Below are 21,222 nucleotides of genomic sequence, written 5' to 3' on the forward strand. Positions count from 1 at the left end.
GACATCACGTTTACTGGCTGCCCCAATCTTTTTACAGGACGTCATAGACTGTTGCAGCCAATGACAGGGACCAAGCGCTGAGCTCTGTCATTGGCTGCAGTGTCTGTGATGTCCTATAAACAGGCGGGTCTGTAAACAAACAACGGGAGCAAGGATAGATTGGAGGCACGGGACACAGCAGGGAGCAGAGCAAGGTGAGTATATGCCTATTTCTTGTTTTATGGCAGGAGAGCATTGTTTTATAGAAAAATAGATCTTGAACAACCTTTTTATGTCCTCTGTAGTTCATGAAAAGTGTGTGATTTATTGACTAGTGTTACGGTACCTAGTTCTATTCTAAAGGAGTGAGCTAATAAAGCATCTTGTCCACTTGTATGCATCACATGTAGCTGCTTGTAGTAAAGTCAGTGTCATGATATGAGAGGGATTAAAGGTGAAATCATGATTAGGGAAGCAGTGAAGTACTGACAGGGACGAAGATGAGCGAGACACACTGTTTTAAACAAACAGGGTCTTATTTACTATTCAAAATGCTATTCAAACGGTCTTAGACCAGGCTCACATGAGCAGGTCCGATTCCGAAATCGGGAGACCGGCAGTAATTTCCGTCTGAGAGTCTGGCCGGTGACCCTGCGTAAGTCAATGCATAGTGCAGGGTTTTTATTTGTTTATTTCTCTTTCACACGCTGTTGCTTAGCAAGGATGCGAGTGCTGCAGCCATCACGCATTGTTAATTGCATATGGGCTGCGGGTCGGATGGCCTCTATTGACATGAATGGAGGCCGTCCATGCAGATTTTGTGGCAAAATAAAGCATGCTGCGATTTTTCTACCACTCGCAGAATACGCAAATCATATCTGCAAGTGTGAACGAAAAATTGAAAATGCATGCCTTACATTGCCCATATTTTACCAAGGATCATCTGCGTGAACGGCGATTGCTGAATGTGAAATACAAATCTGTGAGCCCGGCCTCACACGCTTTGTGTCACATTCACTAAGTGTCTTTAGACACTTTTGGTTACTTCTTCTACAGTGGCCAACAATTGGTGTAAACTAAGCCAACTAAGAGGTGGTCTAAACCTAGACTAGGCCAATTTAAAATTCGACATATTTAGCATTCAGCAAAGCCATTGAGATAAATCTGGCATACTGAAGTCTGTCTAGTCTAAGTTTGCACTGTAACTATTAGACACTATTACTATAAACCCCAGCGTGTAGAGATGAGCGAACATGCTCGGCCACGCCCCTTTTTCGCCCGAATACCGCGATTTCCGAGTACTTCCGTACTCGGGCGAAAAAATTCGGGGGGCGCCGTGGCGGCACGGGGGGTAGCAGTGGGGAGTGGGGAGGAGAGGGAGAGAGAGAGGGCTCCCCCCTGTTCCCCGCTGCTACCCCCCGCACCGCCACGCCTCTCCCCGCCCCCCGGCGCCCCCAGAATCTTTTCACCCGAGTACTGAAGTACTCGAAAATGGCGGTACTCGGGCGCGTAAGTACTCGAAACGAGTACGTTCGCTCATCTCTACCAGCGTGTTATTTGTGATTATGGTGTCATTTGCTCAAAATCATAGTTTCATCCATGCAACAGGAGGCCAGCCATGTGAAGGAAGAGTCCATTGTATTCTAATTTACATGCTTGCCCTTCTCCTTATGCTAATTGACAGATTTCTGCTTGTCATAGGGAGAAAGCAGCCAATCAGCGGTGGGTGAAGTCTGCATACTATGAGCATATTAGACTATTACTTGACAGCGATGGCCATACTCTTGAAGGATTAAATGGACACACTGTTCAAAAAGTGTACTAGTCAATATTGTGTGCTGTTTTCTAAGTAGGTTATCACGGGAGGTGGTGAGTTCTCCTTCAATAGAAGTCTTTAAACAAAGGCTGGACAGACATCTGTCTGGGATGATTTAGTGAATCCTGCACTGAGCAAGGGGTTGGACCCGATGACCCTGGAGGTCCCTTCCAACTCTACTATTCTATGATTCTAGCAAGATGTGGCTGACATCTTCTCAGTTGATCCGCCAGGTCATCCATGTTCTATAAAAGGACAGCGCAGCATACAGGGGAGATGTTGAGCTTGGGCTTATGTCATTTTCTATGATTTGGTTCACTATATGCTTGTAGAAAGCTGCTTACATGCTTCCAGGACTTAAAAAGAAAGCCTGTGAGTCATTTCTTAACCCAGCAACCAGTTAACAACATTATACCAATTCTATCCGTTCAGTCGTGTCCGACTCTTGGATACTCTGTAGGCCAATACTCTCCGTGCTTCTCTATTCTCTCTGGCTGCTTTCAATTGCCTGATGTCCACTCCCATGTCCTTCATGATTGATAACATTACAACACTGTATGCAAATTCATACAGGAAAAGCTATCATTCACCATGCAAAGGGGGAAAAGCAGGACTCATGGGCTTTCTTTTTTGACTCCTGGCATCATTCTAACAGGTTATGTAAAAATACCATCTCATGAACATCATGAATATCTCTGAGCTCCAAGTGTTCCCCTCTATTACACAGGACCTGCAGATAGGCAAGCACTGAAGCCCTGACAAATCTGCTTTCATTGAAACTTGCAGAGTAAGAGGGAGAGAGTACGGGCTCATTGACTAGGTTGTATGTGTATTTCTGCCCATGAAATATGCAGCGCTCTTACTGCATGTATATATGTGTATTTAGTGCGGATGTGATTTTTTTTTTTTTTTTGCACACAAAAAATAAACATAAGAAGGACCAACTGATGTCACTATTTCAAGCACTATCTCCTGCCAACATGCGTAAAAACACAGTGAATATGCATGCAATTGTGTATTTGCTGTGTTTTATGTGATTCCATAGACTTCAATGAGTGATTTCAGTCTGCGATAATGGACAAAAATAGGACGTGCTGCAATATTTTTTTTAAGCGATCAAAAGTCACATGAAAAATATGATCATCTGAATACAACGGGGTTAGTTCTGTCTGGAACGTAAATACACACGTGTATGAGCCCTAGGGGTATAGTTCCATGTAGCAATCGCTATAGCCAAGTGGCCAGCAACGGCACCGGCGATGTGGGTCAATGTAGCTTGCTAATGAATTAGATGTTCACTAGCTGAAGGTTGTTAATGGTCATGCAGTTTGCCTTAATTTATGAGCAATCTCCATGGACCGCATCACTCCTAGGGTTCTGGGGCACGGCTGCTGCAACCCAAGCGAGCAGCAACTGCTCCATGGAACCATACCCTCATAGTAACTTAACAAGAGAAAACACCTCACAGTAATAATGCAACTGCTTACCCAATACTGTCTGCCTTTTTTCAGCAGGAGAAAGGTTGAACACATTTGCAAGCTCTCCAGAGTCAGATTTGTAAAAGGTTTCTATATCTATAGAGAACTTCTCCACAAAGGGGCAAGTGTACCTAGGAGGGAAATGCAAATCAGTTGAAGCAAAAAGCAGCAAAGCATTTTTATTTGCACACACAAATTCTTCACACTTACATCTCGAGAGCCTATAGACAAGAAATCCTTAACTGCTTAAAGAGAGCCCATCATCAAAAACTGGATGTCTGTTTTATTCACAAAATGAAAAATGAATGGTCTTCCCCAAAATTAATTAATGAATGTGACTTTTAGCTAGAAAGCAAGATGTTGGGGCAACTAGAAGGATCTTGTCTTCTGAGTGTGGAGGCTGCTGCAGTAGCTGCCAGGAGCGAATTAACAGGAAGGTCATACCAGACTCTTGTGGGGAGGACTGTTCTTTTTCCCCTCTTTTTCCAATGAGTTACATTTTTTAATTAACTTTTATTTTGGAGGGGGAAATGGGAACTATTTTTTAAATAAAACTAACATCCAGTTTTTGATGTTGAGAATCAAACTACTAACAACCACTTGACCGCGAGTATGTATGTTTGTGTGTGGGTGCTACTCTTGCTCTGCCGCTGGTGACATCATCGCTCCGCCCCTGGCAACATCATCGCAGGTCCTACAACATATATAAAACACAGAGCCTGACCGACAGAAAAAAAAAAACAAAGTTAGGGCTCTTGGAAAGGGAGGACAAAAAAAGCAAAATGAGAATGCAACTAAGCTGTTATTATCTCAGACACAACTTAGCGGTCCTGAAGGACCTGCGGTGATGTCACTGCTGTGGGAGGAGCCATTGTGCAGTTTGGTAAAAGAGACCTGGTGGGCTGAAGGAGATGCGGTGACGTCACTGCTGTGGGAGGAGCCATTCTACAGTTTGGCAGAAAGTACTGCATACCGGATAAGCCGACAGCAGCAACCAGGATCTGTGATGTCACCATCATATGATTACCAGTGTGAGTGGAGTCAGGGATCACATGACCAGGGGCTGATCACTGTATCCAGGAGTCTGCTGAGCTGGTGATGTCTGGAAATCAGCATGGATGTACCACAGCTGTGTGTGTGATGTCTGTGACTCAGGATGTATGTAGTAGAGCTGTGTGTAGTGTGTGGGGATCATAATGGATGTACCATGTGGCACAGCTGTGTGGCACATTGCGCCACCAGAAACACTGGTACTATAATGTCCTAATAATTACTAGTCTGTTAATAACGGTGAGGATTGGAGCTGCTGTCCGAAATGCAGGAAATGTAACTTGGATAATATCTTTATTAAACGTCCGGCTAAAAGGAATCAACTACGTCATTCTGTACTCCAAATAAAACGGAAAGAAATGGAAATCTTGTAAAACAGACACCAAAGTGATGTCTATTTCACAATGCAAGTGAAGAGCTCCATTTGTTTCCATTCAAGGATTCCACCTGCAGCTGTCACAGAACCCGAGTACAGTCATACAGCGTGTTAAATAACACTGTCTAAATGCTCCCTAATACTTAAAGGGAATCCGTCAGCTCCTCTGAGCCCAATGATGCATTATATTTACCTTCCCCACCATACCTCCACTGTGTATTGTCAAAGCTGCTGATGCTGCATGCATCTGTCCTCTAATTCTATGTGCATGCCTATAGAATCCACCAGATGCATTTAATGGTAGCTTTGAACAGCAGGGAGGGCAAGTATAATACATCCCAAGATTTAGAGTTTCAGCTCTTATGAGCCCATAAATTTACTTTAGGGGGCTCATCTGAGCTGACAGATGTCCTCATACGTACCACAGTTTCTAATGTATTTTTCTTCCCTTACTTTTTGTATGCTGCAAAAAAGAAACAACTGTTTTGCCAACTTCAGTATATGCACACAGTTGTGTGCTCTCATTTGCTTAATAGATCTTTTTTCTTCTTAAAATGGAAGTAAATAAAATTTCTTCTGACAAAAGAAAGCTTGGACTGTGCAAGCATAAGCTTTACCTTTTAATATACGTGCCATCATTTTCATTATCTAACATCGTGTACAATGGTTGCCTCTATTACCATATCTGTAATGTAAACTGGACTCTTATTATATCTATGCAGTACGCTCGGTTCTGTATTGATGTAGTAAGCTTGGTTCTGTTATTGTATTAGTGCAGTAAGCTCGATTCGGTCTATATAGTATCTATGTAGTAAACTTGATTTTATTTTAATAATGTACAGTCAACGTTTCACTCTAACGAGGGCGATTGGAGATACTGTAACTGCATTCATGGCTCTTTTACTTCACAGGATAATATAGATAAAGTTACTTATATTGCATGGTGGATGACATAAGGAAAAAAAAACGATGGCAGATTTACAATTTCTATCCATTTCCCCCCCACTCTTCCAAAAAATATATCTAAAGTCAAGCATTAAATTATATAGACCACAAAATGGTACTAATAAATTCTATGTTCAACACAATGAGCTGCTGTCATTGTTTACCAGGCAAGGCCACCTACGTTTGGCTATGGGTGTGCATAGTACTGCAGATCAGTTTAATTTACTTGAATGGGACACCGCTACATTAGGCCAGATTTACACGAGTGAGCACCATATCTGCCCGAGAAACTTGGACCTATACTGCAGTTCTAAACATTCCATAGAAAATGGGCAATATCGCCCAACAAATAGAACACGCTGCTACTTCTCTAGCTTGCAGCATCGCGGCAACAGGAAAATGACCCATGTAAATAGAAGCAATGCAAACAATAAGTTCTATTTTTGTGCGAGTTTTGTGTGTCTCTCAATGCATAAAACTCGTGCGATAAAATCAACTGCGTAAATATGGCCTTGCCAAGCACAGCTGCCTGTATTATTGCTGTGTCTGTGTAAACAATGAAGTGGATGTGATAGACCCTGAAACGTTCCCCGACCAAGTACAATATGTTGCATAAGGGCTTAGAGCAGCAATTTTCAGCATTTTTACTATGAGGAATCCTTGCAAGTGATTTTCCCTGAACTTCACCAGAAACTACCAGCATGGAGCTGGGTAAACTTTGCCATAGTTCTCACCCAGCATCACGGTTTATGTTAAAGTTTGTTATTTGCTTTCTTGCCTCCATATCACGCATTTTTTGAGGAGGTTGCCATACCTTTGGTAAATATGACAGCTTGCGGTACCGTTGTGTTCTGGGAACCACTATGTTCAAGGAACCCAAGTGGAGAAACACTGGTTTGCCCTCATGTCCGTATGGAACGCACGGATTCCATGCAGGGAATGCTGCACGGAATCCAGCACTGCCGAGGCCAGTGAGCCCTGCTTACCTGCATTTCCCCGGCAGCGGATCCCTCCACTTCAGGGTTTGCTATACTGCTCAGGGTCCTCACAGCTCGCCATTGGACTCACGCAGTACAGGTTTTTTTTTACAATCTCCTGCTTTCCCACGGAACGTCCGCAGTGTCAGCCACGTGTGTGCCGCGGTTCGGACGGTTTCCATTGACTGCAATGGAAGCCGTCCGTGCGGGAACCGCACAAAATGGAGCATGCTGCGATTTGTTTTCCGGACCGAAAGGTCCACAAATTAAATGTGCATGTTTTAATCTATTTGTGGATGCTCACTTATCTCTATAGGTGGCTTTATTTGCAGGTACCTTGCGCGGATTCTGCAAATCGAATTTGCTCGTGGACATTGGGCCTTCAAGCACAGACAATGCTACACTGTATGTAGATGGACACTAAATGGAAACTACTCCACCTTCTCATACTGCATGATACAGCTCTGATCCTAAGAAGCAATCACGTTCTCCTGTGGGGCTGCTTCTGAGGCACAGATCTCTTAAGCAGGCCTTGAAGACACTTGCACCATTTTTTTTTTTTTTATAGAAGGAAGGCATTATTTTTATAGCATTAAATTGAGAAGTTCCAAATGTGCAGTTGGCAAAACTCAAAATAAAGAAGAATTAAGTAGAATAGCATGCATTTAATGATTTTTTCAAACCTTCAAAGTAGGTATATATAAAAATTAATTTGATATTGCAGTTCGCTTATTAATTTAGGCAAGTAGTTCCATGCAACAATGATTTTTTAAAAACGTTGTACCTCGTCCTTGTATAGGGATATGCATTCCAAGACTCTTCTTCAACTCGCAGGGCAGCTTTAGGTAAAATAGATCGAAACCAGCTGGGGATGTGCATGCCAATGTGATAGACTTTGTGTGTGTACTGACCAGAGCCCCCAGGACCGTCTGTGTATGGTCTGTTTTCCAAGATTTCTACACCACTGCCTTCCCCACATGTCTCTTCTCTGCTCTTTTTCTGTAAGACAAAAGAATGCCATAAACATTAGTAATGCCCTTTATGGAAGGAGTCATCAGGAAACGTGTTCACATTTGTTGCATGCAACTGGTGCAGAAAACAATTCTATAAAAAAAAACAACCAACTATCGAGTCACTACTATCGTCTAAATTCTTGTAATTTTTAAAGATCACCATGGATACGTGTCAGCTCTTCAGATGTAGAATTCAAACAAGCTCTTAGCAGCGTCTGACTGGCTCTTCAACACTAAAATCATTTTATTCACTCTAAAAAATGTATCTAAAATATCCAATTTTCCAAACCATCCAGAGAGGCCATGTCAGTTTATATGGGATTAGTGAATGCAGAAATCAAGAAAACCCAACTACAACACACATGAAAGTATATATACTTAAGAATCCAATATGACAGAGTGACGTGTTCTTTATTTTCCTGGTTCTGATAAGCAGGAATGAAAGGTCATATATTAGAACCCAAAGCCTATAGCTTATACAGAACGATCACTGCATTAGTAACAGTTGGTTCGTGGCACCTTGTGATCAGTAATTTGGTACCACATGATGGCCACGTCACCCTCTGCTCTCAGATAATGTGGTGACCTCTCTTATGCAGCAGAAGACAACAATTAGCAGTCATGGGTAAACCTCGTGACTTGAGTGACTTTAACCACACATAGATTGTTGGTGCCCAGAGGTGTGGTGCCATTATTTCAGAAACAGTCACACTTACTGGCTCTACCATAGTATCAAGAGTGTACCATGAATCATGAACAGACAGACAGAAAATCATGCAGTTGAAGGCCATATGTGATTGATCCTAAAGGCAAGCATTGGATGGCTTGTCTCATATCTCAGTAACAACATACCACTGGGTTGACTGGGGTTCAATAGTCAAAGACTGACAAGGATGCCCCTGATGACCCTGTGTCATTGCCAAAGCCTCACATAGGCCCTGGAACGACATTAATGGACCTTGGACACATGGCAGAAGGTCATTTGGAGTGATGAATCTCATTTCCTGCTGAACCATAAAGATGCCCGATTCTGCATCTGGCGTTAAAGGCATAAAGCCGTATCCCATGGGTGCACCATTTGGGTTCAACAGGCCTGTCATGGCAGTGTCATAGTCTACAGAGCGTTTTCCTGGCATTCCCTAGGTCCGTTGATTATTATATCCCAATGTTTAAATGATAAATTCTACAGGGACCCAGTAGCTGAAGATCTTAACCCATATCTTCAGGAAGTTTTACCTGACCACAATGCCATCTTTCATCAGGACAACGCTCAGTGTCATTGAGCTCAAATCACTCAGGAATGGTTGGAGGAACATAATGAATTCTCCGCACTGCCTTGGCCCCCAAACTCACCGAATTGTAACCCCACTGAACAGGTTTGGGATATGCTGGAAAGAGTTGTGAGATCTGCACCCACTACTGGTGAACAAAACTGAAGATGTAGGAAATTATGTTGTGATCAAGGAGCCAAATATTCTGGAAATTCATACCAATGAAGAACACGAGTGTCGGCTTAGAATGGCCGCTTACAGATAATAAATAGCACACATATATTGTTTAGCCTTAGTGAAATATGTAATGTTACTAAACATTTCTTCCTGGAACACTTATTGCTGCTCGAGTTACAACACAATTTACCAACCCATAACCCATCATGTTGCAATTTATCATGACTGAAATGTTAACTTGCAGTGAGGACAGATGTAAATTTCAACCATGGCTGCTGGGCTTTATTCAGATCACTCGGTTTCGGGTAACTAATAATTGTAATTGTTGACATGCCAAATTGCTGGAGAATTAGCTGAAAATCCAGCTGTACAGATACCCGCAGGTATGAGATTATTCAGGCAAAGATTACAGTATCTCTATCATTTTGAAACTGAGGCACCAGGATTTTGATGAGCTACCATTAATTATATCAGCATAATGAATTAATGACACATAACAGTGCTCACAGAGCCAACAGAGCTATTTCTGCATCGCAAATACAAAATTTAAAGTAAAAATTAAACTTGTGTTTGCTCTCCGTCATGGTCCCATATCCTGCCAATTCTGTTGTCACATCTCCTTGCAAACTGAGCAGCAGATTCTCTTTACAGATAGGACTACTCGGAGACTTTTGGCTGTGTGACTTTAAAAGGGTTTTCTGGGACCGACATATTGATATGATTTCATCAATATGAGATCAGTTGGGGTACGTCACCTGGCAACCCCACCATTCATATATTTAAAGAGGCTGTAAAACTCAGGTGAGAGCTATGGCCTCTTCACCACATACCAGGCACAACACTGTACATTTTGTAGAGGCAGTATCTGGTATTGCAGCTCACTTGAATGGGACGAGGTGTACATAGGCCATGTGACCAATGGACCCCATTATGAATGTAACATTATGCTGCTAAAAGCCCATTTACACTGAGTGACGATCGCTAAAAAAAAAAAAAAATCTCTAAAAACTGATTGTTTTAGCGATCATCGGTGCGTCTAAACGCACGGCCATCGTGCACTTTTCGGGCACTGCTAGCTAATCGTTAAATTCAGTCAAACATAAAAATCGCTGTTCAGCCTTATCAGCAGTTCTCCACGGGAAGTGCTGGTAGCATTGTTTCCCGCTGGAGAACAAAGGACCTGAGTGCAGATAAGAGCCCTGGGCTTTTAACTGCATTCAGCTAAGGCTTCATTTGCACACTTAATTGCTCTTAAGTAGCTGAGTAGCTACTTAAAGGGGTTGTCCCGCGCCGAAACATTTTTTTTTTTTTTCATAGACCCCCCGTTCAGCGCGGGACAAACCCAAGGGACGTGATAAAAAAAAATAATAATAATTTTACTTACCCGAATCCCGTCTCTGCAGCTTCTTTCTTCTTTGCAGCCAAAATGGCCGCCGGGATCTTCACCAACAATGCACCGCGGGTCTTCTCCCATGGTGCACCGTGGGCTCTGCGCGGTCCATTGCCGATTCCAGCCTCCTGATTGGCTGGAATCGGCACACGTGGTGGGGCGGAGCTACGCGATGGCGCGTAGAAGGGGGCGGAGCCAAAATGCCGCTAGTGCCGAGACCGAAGAGAAGGGAGAAGACTCTTCTGCGCAAGCGCGTCTAATCGGGAGATTAGACGCTGAAATTAGACGGCACCATGGCGAAGGGGACGCCAGCAACGGAGCAGGTAAGTGAATAACTTCTGTATGGCTCATATTTAATGCACGATGTACACCCCACTTGCTGCCGCGGGACAACCCCTTTAATAGTTTATGCAAAATGATCGCTCAAAGCTGTCACTCAAACTGTCATTTGAGCGATCATCGCTCCGTGTAAATGGGCCTTTAATCACAACTAATTGAAATGAATAAGGTTGTGTTGAAATCCAGTAGCAGTTTAGATTTTTGACCGCTATCACGTTGCATTAACTTGCATGTTGCAATGCTACCACATTCACCACCAGAAGTTATGATTTAGCAATGCAACACGGCAATTTTAGACATAGCCTAGGTGCTGGTTCTTTATTGCAAAAGTGAACATTCCAACCCTTGAATTTAAAAAATGTTTCTATTCAGTGACAGCAAACTGTGAATTTCAATTTGGAAACATATTGAAACACAAAGTATAATAATATATAATAATAATACAGAATATGTCATTATACAGTGATTAAAAGGGGTAATCCAGTTTTCTCCTTTTACGTGTAAATGGCATTGTTTACTGAGGAAAGGAAATAAAAGCCAATAATAGCCCTGCCGGAGTCTGTTGACAATGGCTGAGATGTGATGTTCCACATCTACATATGACTACTACAGCTGATTGCTGAACAGCAGGGCTCATCTGTCTTGCTCACTATGATTGGCTGAAGTAGTCATGTGCTGGTATAGAACATCACAGATCCAGCCATTGTGAAATGAAAATACATAGTATTAGTTTTTTTTCACTAAGCAACACCATTTTTAGATACAATGAAACTTTTTATAAATCCGGCATAAACCTTTTTAAGGGGGGTTTCCAATGTATTGATTTTATATAGTTTTAGGCTCTACATACCCAAAACTATATAAAATTCATATATTCACTATGGCGCCAGACAATCGTGACAGCTGACGCCATGAGGCAGGTTTACAAAACTTTACGGATGATGTCCCTGGTCAGCATCCTAGCACAGCAAGAGGTGGCGGAGGAGTAGTGGGAGGTGGGCACTTTTTAAAAATTTCTTTAATACGTGTCCTTCCACTGCCACCAGTGTTAGGGGTACTCGTAAAAACCACTTAGGGTGCGTTCACACATAGCAAATTTGGTGTGGATTTTGGTGCACATCTGCAGCACATCTTATCTTTTCAACTGAATCCGCATTGAAGGGGTGATATCTGCTGCAGACCCACACCAAAATCTGGGACAAAATCTGCAGCAAATCAGCGACGTGTGAACGTACCCTTAAGGGTTCCCACAAACTTGCACAGGCCTCCTGGCACCTCTTATCAGCCTTTTGATCCAAGGAACTTGTGTGAGTAAATGAATATTTTTAAGCATGCAGACAGTTTAGGATAAATAATGGAAGAAAGGCATGACTGATCAAATCCAAAAGCAAAGTGTTCCATGCCCATCAGATACATCCTGGAAACTACAGCAGGGGAAATATGACACAATGAAAAGGAACATGGCCTTTAGATTTTGCCATCCAGCTGGCAGATGCACCCACTGCACAGTGACAGCTGTCCAATATATGCATAATTTAGCAGGTGACATTAAACTCTGCATTTTGACATCTTTGCCAAACCTTACTAAAACAGGTTTTTTATGTAAATGTGTAATTTTGTTGCTATGGAGTCCAATATTATTTCTAGTCCCTGGTTATTAATAACCTGAATTTAGTGCTCAATACTCTACCAATGTGTTATGCCATATGCAACACCTGTTGCTGCTTCAACATTCCCATAGCAACCCAAACTAAAAACTGCCAGGGTCTACTAAAGCTGTTCTAAGAACTCTTTTAGCTTAAATCGATATGGTACAGTACCCAGACCATACTCCAGATCTTGGAGATTATTCCATTATAATTTATTTGCCAACATTTTGACAAGAATTCAAGAAATACTGCAAATAGACAATGGCAAGTCAAAAAAAATGGCTTACAGAGAACTTTAGTAAAATCTTAAAGGCCATTCCAGTGAATTTTTACTACATTCGTCATGTAACTAGCCCACCAGTATATGTAAGTCGCTAGTGTTACCTTGTTTAGTTATTCCTTTCTATCTCAAACTTCCTGAAGTCTTCCCCTCAGATGGGTCATGTGATCTCATCCTGACAACCTGAGAATTACTTGGCTTTATGTACTATCAAAGAGTCAGATTTTCAGTCAGTGTAATTCATGTGTGGTGAACTGATGGATTGTACCACACAGACTCTGCATGGCGGAAAGGAGAGCAACTCCTATTACAGTTACAAATGATGATTAGAGCCTCCTATTACACAGGTATAATGAGGCTCATTTTCCGGACTGTATACTTATAGGTCTGGTTAGTTAAACAAAATCATATTGTCCTCTCTGCAGGCAAAGATGGTACACACTCTAACTGGTCTTGCGATTATGTGCGGATGCATCATGAGAAAACCAGCATAGGATAGAGGAGATAAAGTAGGGAGAAACCTCAGGATCAGGATGGTTGCCTGATAAGCACCAGACAAGAGACTGCACTGCATTGAAGTGAGTGCAGCATACATAAGAGATGTCTAGAATGTGACAGACAATCAGGTGAGGGGGGCAACAATGGAAAAATGTGTCTTCGCCAGAGCAGCCCTTAAAATAGAATACTGTACCAAAACAGACAAATTGACTAGTTGATTCAGGAACATTAAGGCTGTGTTCACACTGGACGGATTTGGGACAGGAATTCCATGCGGAATTTCCGTGTGGCAGATCCACCCGCGGCTCCTAATCCCGGGATTAGCCAGCCATGTGGAAGAGATTTTGCAAAAATCTCATCCACATGGGACGGTCAATCTGTTGCGGCAAAACTGGGCAGAACCGGCAATGCAGCGCGCAATTGACAGCCGCAGCATGTCTTTTTTCCCCGTTGCGGCCTCACTCCTCTCTATGGGGAGAGAAAAACGCAACGGAATGCTGGCGGCCGAAAACCCGCTGCAAAATGCGAGATTTCCATCCCGTGGGAACCCAGCCTAGAAGACTTATAACCTGCAATCGACAAGGAAAGACAAAAATAGGTTAAGGTGGCTTTACATGGGACAACTATTGTCTGAATAGCCGCTGGAGAGTCGGCTGTTCCATGCAAACATGGACAACAAAAGGGTGACGAGTGAGAATTTATTCACTAGTTGCTTCATTTCAGCTCACCTAAACATGGTCGCTGGTTTATTAATTATTTGCCTATCAATGACTAGCCAGTTATTTTTCATGGAGGTGTGCACTTCAGCGACTGTGAAATTGAATAACTGACCAACAATTCCTCGTGTAAAAGTACACAAACAATTATTCATACGCTTTAACAACTTTTTCGAGTGACTACTCAGATGATAGTTGTTCTATGTGAAGCCACCCTCGGGGTGGAATCTACTCAAACTGAAGTGGTGTCAGCAGGGTTATTCTAGGTTGTAGCCTTTTTGTTTTTTGCAGTGGTGGGTTTTCGGGATGCTTTTGAAGGTAGGAAAGATTCTGATCGTTGGGGTAGTGAGTTCCATGGAGATACAGAGAAGGTTGTGTGAGGAGAAGACACAATGACATCAAAGAAGATGGCCTTGTGGAGACTGTAAATTATATATAGTTAAGCTATTGGGAGATTAGAGATAAATGTTACTAATATCATCATAGTCAAAAATGCCAGCATCATCATTATTTACATTTTGGGCTACTGTGATGGCGGACAGGCAAGGCTTCATTTCTAAATCTAGATTTGCATAATTTTACATCTATACAGGTCAATAGAAAACAAATGGCTGAATATAAGCAGGACCAGGTCAATGGCAAGTACTCATCTCCTCCTGCTCCACAGAATATGCATATTTGGCTGAACCATGTGTGCTAATGCGAGTGCTGGACTAAAAGTTTTTTTGGAGATTAACCAGAACAGTAAGCAATAAAGTACGGTACACCAACATAAATATTTATGTAAAGCTGCCAGAGGTAAAGGTGTTGTTTGCACATACCTAAAACAAGTTAGCCCCTTAATGACCAGGTTGTTTTGTACCTTAAGGACCAGACACTTTTTAGGGATTTTACCCATGGGGCGGTTTTACTGCTCTATTTTTTTTTCCTTTAGCTATCAAAATAATTTTTACTGTGGTTTTTTCTCCATGACATATAGGACTTTTTTTTAAAATCTTTTTCACTAACTTTTTTTTAGTTTTATTGGGGGTAAAAAGCTAAAAAAATGATTTTTTTTAACATTTATAGTTTTTTAAAAATTATTTTTATATTTCCACTAAAATAAACTAAGAGAACAGGTTCCTCTATTTGTTTTGGACTTTTGATATATAATATGCATGGTTTTGGTTTGCAGAGCGCTTATAGCAACGTTTTTGGTTGGTGTCGGTTTTGGGTTATTTTCTTTCTTATGTATATATTATTGTTTTATTCTGGAATTTTATTTACTTATTTATGTAATTGTGTTTTTTTTACTATCTATGTCCCCCATGACGTTATGTAAGACCTCTGGGGGCATTCACAAATTTTTTTTCTTTATGTGACATTTCCCCACTGTAGCTGGGGCATCCATAGGAGCCCCAGTAACAAGGGAAAGCAACCCCTGTAGTGACATTAGTCACTTGCAGAGCTGCCAGGGCCTAGTTTGACCCTCCAGCTGTGCAGTAGCAGGGAATCCCAGGAGGTCACATGACCCCCCCCCCCCCCACCCATAGTGAAAGTGCTTTTTACTTTCACTTTCCCCACACAGTGCTCATTGAGCAGTGTATCGGGGAAGCAGAAGGCAGAAAGGGTTAAATACCTCTCCTGCATTCTGCTCCGGGATATCAGCTGTTACCAACAGCTGATAACCTGTTCCTGCCTCTGATTGATTGCAGAGCAGGAGATTTAAAGCGCTGTCATAATTTTACTATTGGCGGTGCTTTAAGCCCAGGACCAGCCGCCGTAGATTTACTGTGGCTGGTCTTAAACTAGTTAAACAAATACTTCCCACAGGTAAAACACCTGGGATGTTTGGTGTCACTTAGTGTTGCCATTAGAGATGAGCGAGCATACTCGCTAAGGACAATTGCTCGATCGAGCATTGTCCTTAGCGAGTACCTGCCCGCTTGAGAGAAAAGGTTTGGGTGCCGGTGCGGGGGAGCGGTGAGTTGCGGCAGTCAGCAGGGGGGAGCGAGGGGGAGAGAGGGATCTTCCTTCTGTTCCTCCCCGCTCTTCCCCCACAGCTCCATGCCCGCCGCCGGCAGCCGAATCTTTGCTCCCGAGCAGGCAGGTTCTCGCTAAGGGCAATGCTCGATCGAGCAATTGCCCTTAGCGAGTATGCTCGCTCATCTCTAGTTGCCATACTTCTGCTTCAGCTTTACCTCTTCCTCCCCCCTTGTTTTCCTGTGCCTATGCTTTGCTTCTGTGCTTTTTTTTATAGGTGTCATCTACATGTGCCCTTATCAACACACCCAGAGGCAATTTGAAAATGTGTTAGTGAAGTTTCAAAGTTGTTAAAGGATGTTCGATAAATTTATGTTCAACCTCTAACATACAATTGCTAATAATGTTTGAGCAGTTTATGTTCTCTCATATTTCTTATGCTTTTTGTAATTTATGTGTTTCAATTTTCTTTTACAACCCAATAAAAATTTATAGGACAAAAAAGAAAAGAAAAGAAAAACACATCGAAACCCCACTTGTTGTAGTTCACAACTGTGATTAGAATGGGGAAAGCCAGAATTTCAGTATGGATACAGTGATCCACATTTCTTATTCTGTTTATGCCTAATTTCGGTGAGCTCGCCTCCATCCTGCCGCCTTGTTATGAAGCGTGCATTCCTCACATTCTGCTCCCGGCAGGTCAGTAAGGTCATGTCCCTCTGACATAGTCTTCACTGGATAGGAAGGAATGCTGATCTATTGCAGAGACAGCGGGCAGGCACAGTCTCTGCAGTAGCTCGACACTCTGTGCTAGACTGTGATTTAGTAATGTAGTGTACATTGCCAGGCAGGAGGGAGACTGCCTGTGAATACTGCCTACGTAATATCACAGGAAGTAGAAGAATCAGCCAGCTGGAGGTGAGGTGAACCCCCGGGAGTGCAGGAGACAGAAGATCAGCAAGGAGAAGATGACGTAAGTAGACTAGTTGGGGAGAAATAGGTAAGTATAGAAAATTTTTTTTCAATGACAGAACCCCTTTAAAAGAAAATTGGCTTCTACCTCCTTGTTTTTTTTCCCCTTCCTCTGGATCAACATGGGAGGGGGGGGGGATTAGGCTAAACTGGATGGGCATAGGTCTTTTTTGGCCTTACATACTATGTTACTATATAAAAATCTCAATTTTCAGAGTCATGGGGTCAAGAAATAGAGGGCGGTAATTTTCTGAAGGTTACAGAGAACCATCATTTTAAAAAAATATATATATACACTACCGTTCAAACGTTTGGGGTCACCCAAACAATTTTGTGTTTTCCATGAAAAGTCACACTTATTCACCACCATGCGTTGTGAAAAGAATAGAAAATAGAGTCAAGACATTGACAAGGTTAGAAATAATGATTTGTATTTGAAATAACATTGTTTTTACATTAAACTTTGCTTTCGTCAAAGAATTCTCCTTTTGCAGCAATTACAGCATTGCACACCTTTGACATTCTAGCTGTTAATTTGTTGAGGTAAGCTTGAGAAATTGCACCCCACGCTTCTAGAAGCATCTCCCACAAGTTGGATTGGTTGGATGGGCACTTCTGGCGTACCATACGGTCAAGCTGCTCCCACAACAGCTCAATGGGGTTCAGATCTGGTGACTGCCCTGGCCACTCCATTACCGATAGAATACCAGCTGCCTGCTTCTGCTGTAAATAGTTCTTGCACAATTTGGAGGTGTGTTTAGGGTCATTGTCCTGTTGTAGGATGAAATTGGTTCCAATCAAGCGCTGTCCACTGGGTATGGCATGGCGTTGCAAAATGGAGTGATAGCCTTCCTTATTCAGAATCCCTTTTACCCTGTACAAATCTCCCACCTTACCAGCACCAAAGCAACCCCAGACCATCACATTACCTCCACCATGCTTAACAGATGGCGTCAGGCATTCTTCCAGCATCTTTTCATTTGTTCTGCGTCTCACAAACGTTCTTCTTTGTGATCCAAACACCTCAAACTTGGATTCATCCGTCCACAACACTTTTTTCCAGTCTTCCTCTGTCCAATGTCTGTGTTCTTTTGCCCATCTTAATCTTTTTCTTTTATTGGCCAGTCTCAGATATGGCTTTTTCTTTGCCACTCTGCCCTGAAGCCCAATATCCCGCAGCCGCCTCTTCACTGTAGATGTTGACACTGGTGTTTTGCGGGTACTATTTAATGAAGATGCCAGTTGGGTACCTGTGAGGCGTCTGTTTCTCAAACTAGAGACTCTAATGTGCTTATCTTCTTGCTTAGTTGTGCAACGCGGCCTCCCACTTCTTTTTCTACTCTGGTTAGAGCCTGTTTGTGCTGTCCTCTGAAGGGAGTAGTACACACCGTTGTAGGAAATCTTCAATTTCTTAGCAATTTCTTGCATGGAATAGCCTTCGTTTCTAAGAACAAGAATAGACTGTCGAGTTTCAGATGACAGTTCTCTTTTTCTGGCCATTTTGAGCGTTTAATTGACCCCACAAATGTGATGCTCCAGAAACTCAATCTGCTCACAGGAAGGTCAGTTTTGTAGCTTCTGTAACGAGCTAGACTGTTTTCAGATGTGTGAACATGATTGCACAAGGGTTTTCTAATCATCAATTAGCCTTCTGAGCCAATGAGCAAACACATTGTACCATTAGAACACTGGAGTGATAGTTGCTGGAAATGGGCCTCTATACACCTTTGTAGATATTGCACAAAAAACCAGACATTTGCAGCTAGAATAGTCATTTACCACATTAGCAATGTATAGAGTGCATTTGTTTAAAGTTAGGACTAGTTTAAAGTTATCTTCATTGAAAAGTACAGTGCTTTTCCTTCAAAAATAAGGACATTTCAATGTGACCCCAAACTTTTGAACGGTAGTGTATATATCTTGGTAACTATTTTGTGTAGGAAGATATGCAAGGTCTCATTCTCTTTGTAATAAAATGAAGATTTATAATACTTGTCATAACCATTTAGTTGCAATACAAGTTAAAGCAAAAGAACAATGTTACTTTTTTGGAACTTAGCCACTCCAAAGAGATTGCTGAAAAAATGTTTATACTGTATATGTCCCATATCTCAGAAATGAACCTAAAACTTATTATAAGTGATTAAAATACAGCACAAACTTTATTTTATTATTCCTCAAAAATGAGGGACCGGGCAAAAAACAAAAAGAGAGTGGTGGGAAGCTAAAGATCCCACCTGGGCCAACAAATATCACAGACGGCCCTATACACACTATTCAAGAGAGTTTATGTTTATGTAGCACCTGTGGGTGATAGCACACTTAATACATCAGAGCCTGATATACACACTGATGTATATGTCAGAAATTCTGCCATCCAATAGGTGGCGCTGCGGAGGCATTGTTCCATCTTCCTTATTTGCATATTACTCAGAGGAGCATCAATGGCCTTATAAGTCTTCTCACTCGCTTCTTTGTGCTCTCCCTAAGGAGAGGTGTTACCCCTTCCATCCCACAGATGTCACACTCTTCATGCGATCAATAAAGTTCATAGACCAATGGTCAAAGACAGTCAACGCTCTCACTGAAATATAGGATTTGGCTTGAAGATCATTAGCCACTTGATCTTATTGTTTGGGTATAGATTAGGAGATTCATTCATACTGTATATATCTCCTGATCTATACCCTAACGCAAACAATAGGCTCAAGTGGTTAATGATCTTCAAGACAAATTCTATATTTCATTGAGAGAGTTGAGAGGTTGTACAGTATGTTGTTACCATCAAGGGTCTGTTCTATGTTGTTGCTTTAATCCTTACCATCACGCTGTATAGCATATCATTCCTGCTAAGGCTATATATCATGCTGTATAAATCTTAGCTGTCAGTTTACCACTAAGGCTGTACAACATGCTGCTATTTTTTAGATAGGCTCCTGATGACATGCCAAGTCAATGGCGGCCATCTGACCAGCAGCCCATAGGCACTTAACATTGCGTATCTGGTGCAGGTACCTGCGTCATCACTAAGTGACGGCATGGATATACAAACATTAAAAAAGAAAGACCTGTACTGCGCATGACAGACGGCAAGTCGCAGTGGTCATCCGCAATACAGCAAAATAAGGTACACAGAGTTGCCATAGACAGAGCATTGACGTCATGGGAGGAAGCCATGCTGCTTAATAATGTGCAGTTATTGGAGCTGAAGCATTACTGAGGAGGGGGTTAAGCATTGTGAGATAGAGTGCAAGTAATTGGAGAGTTAGTGGACAGGGGAGATCACTGCTACAATATGTCAGGAATGCAGGTGGCCAGGCTCACAGTGAACTCTCAGTGCACAGAGATTGTACGAGTGAACATACAAGTGTGCAGGAAAATATATACCAGAATGTGGTCCTCAAGCTCCATCGAAGTTTTAAAATAAGCATTTATTAGAACAGCTGGCTAAAAACATAGGATTGCCATCCAAAGAAAAAGAAAAGGAAAAGGATTGCCATCCAAGTGGACACCATCAGTTTCAGATAACTAAAATAGCACTCAGACATGCATCCTGTTGAGCCCCACCTATGCCATTAAGTATTGAATATTATAATACTAACAAAATATTAACCCCATTTTTACCCTACAACAAAAAACCACTGACACTACTCAGGAAAAAAATAATTTTGTCACCGACTTGTCCAATTTTCTGTTGTGTAAAGCCTGGGTGCATCCTATAGCCCGCAGGCTATGTGCAGGTACTAATCTTTTGAATTTTACATGGAGATTCCCCAGAAACCTGTAAACTCACTGGTCAAGCAGCAAGCTTAGCAGTGCATTCCCCTTACCCATATTTCAAATGGGCAGTTGTACTGGGGGATTCACCAATTGTTTGATTGTTTAGCTGAACAAATTCTATGTCCAAAAGCAGATTTCTCACTCAATAAATGATATGAAGCATATTCTAGTGTAATTGATCATATCTGATACCATTAAAGTTATTGTCAGTGCAGATAGTCCCCGACTTGCGAACATTCGAGTTACGAACGTCAAAAGTTACGAACAATCTGTCCTGCACAGTATGATGTAATGCTATGGCATTACATCATACTGTGCAGGGGCCGGACAGGCTTCTATCAAGCCTGTCCGGTCAGATCGCGGGACACTGTGCATTTGCTAGGCAGCCGGGAGCCTTCTGAAAGGCCCCAAGGCTGCCTATGCAGAGCGCCTATCAAGCCTAGCAACCACACAGCGTCCCGCGAAACTAGTTCTTTCAAAATATGTTTATTGGTTTTCAAGCATATAAACAACATTGCATTAGAGAATGTATCTTGGAGAATGGATTAACCTAA

At 42.1% G+C, this 21,222-nt stretch overlaps 1 protein-coding gene across 6 annotated transcripts in view; it reads right to left on the bottom strand.

Moving 5' to 3' along the window:
- The window catches only part of PITPNM2 (phosphatidylinositol transfer protein membrane associated 2), a 286,382-nt gene that overhangs the window by 112,637 nt on the left and 152,523 nt on the right, over positions 1–21,222 (bottom strand). For all 6 annotated transcript variants that reach the window (XM_066603332.1, XM_066603333.1, XM_066603334.1 and 3 more), the window contains 2 exons: positions 7,406–7,620; positions 3,283–3,404 (listed from right to left, as the gene is read on the bottom strand). In XM_066603332.1, coding sequence (XP_066459429.1) covers positions 3,283–3,404; positions 7,406–7,620 — 337 coding nt within the window. The remainder of the gene's footprint in view (positions 1–3,282; positions 3,405–7,405; positions 7,621–21,222) is intronic.

Source organism: Eleutherodactylus coqui, chromosome 5 (genome assembly GCF_035609145.1).
Source record: "Eleutherodactylus coqui strain aEleCoq1 chromosome 5, aEleCoq1.hap1, whole genome shotgun sequence".
Taxonomy (NCBI): Eukaryota; Metazoa; Chordata; class Amphibia; order Anura; family Eleutherodactylidae; genus Eleutherodactylus; species Eleutherodactylus coqui.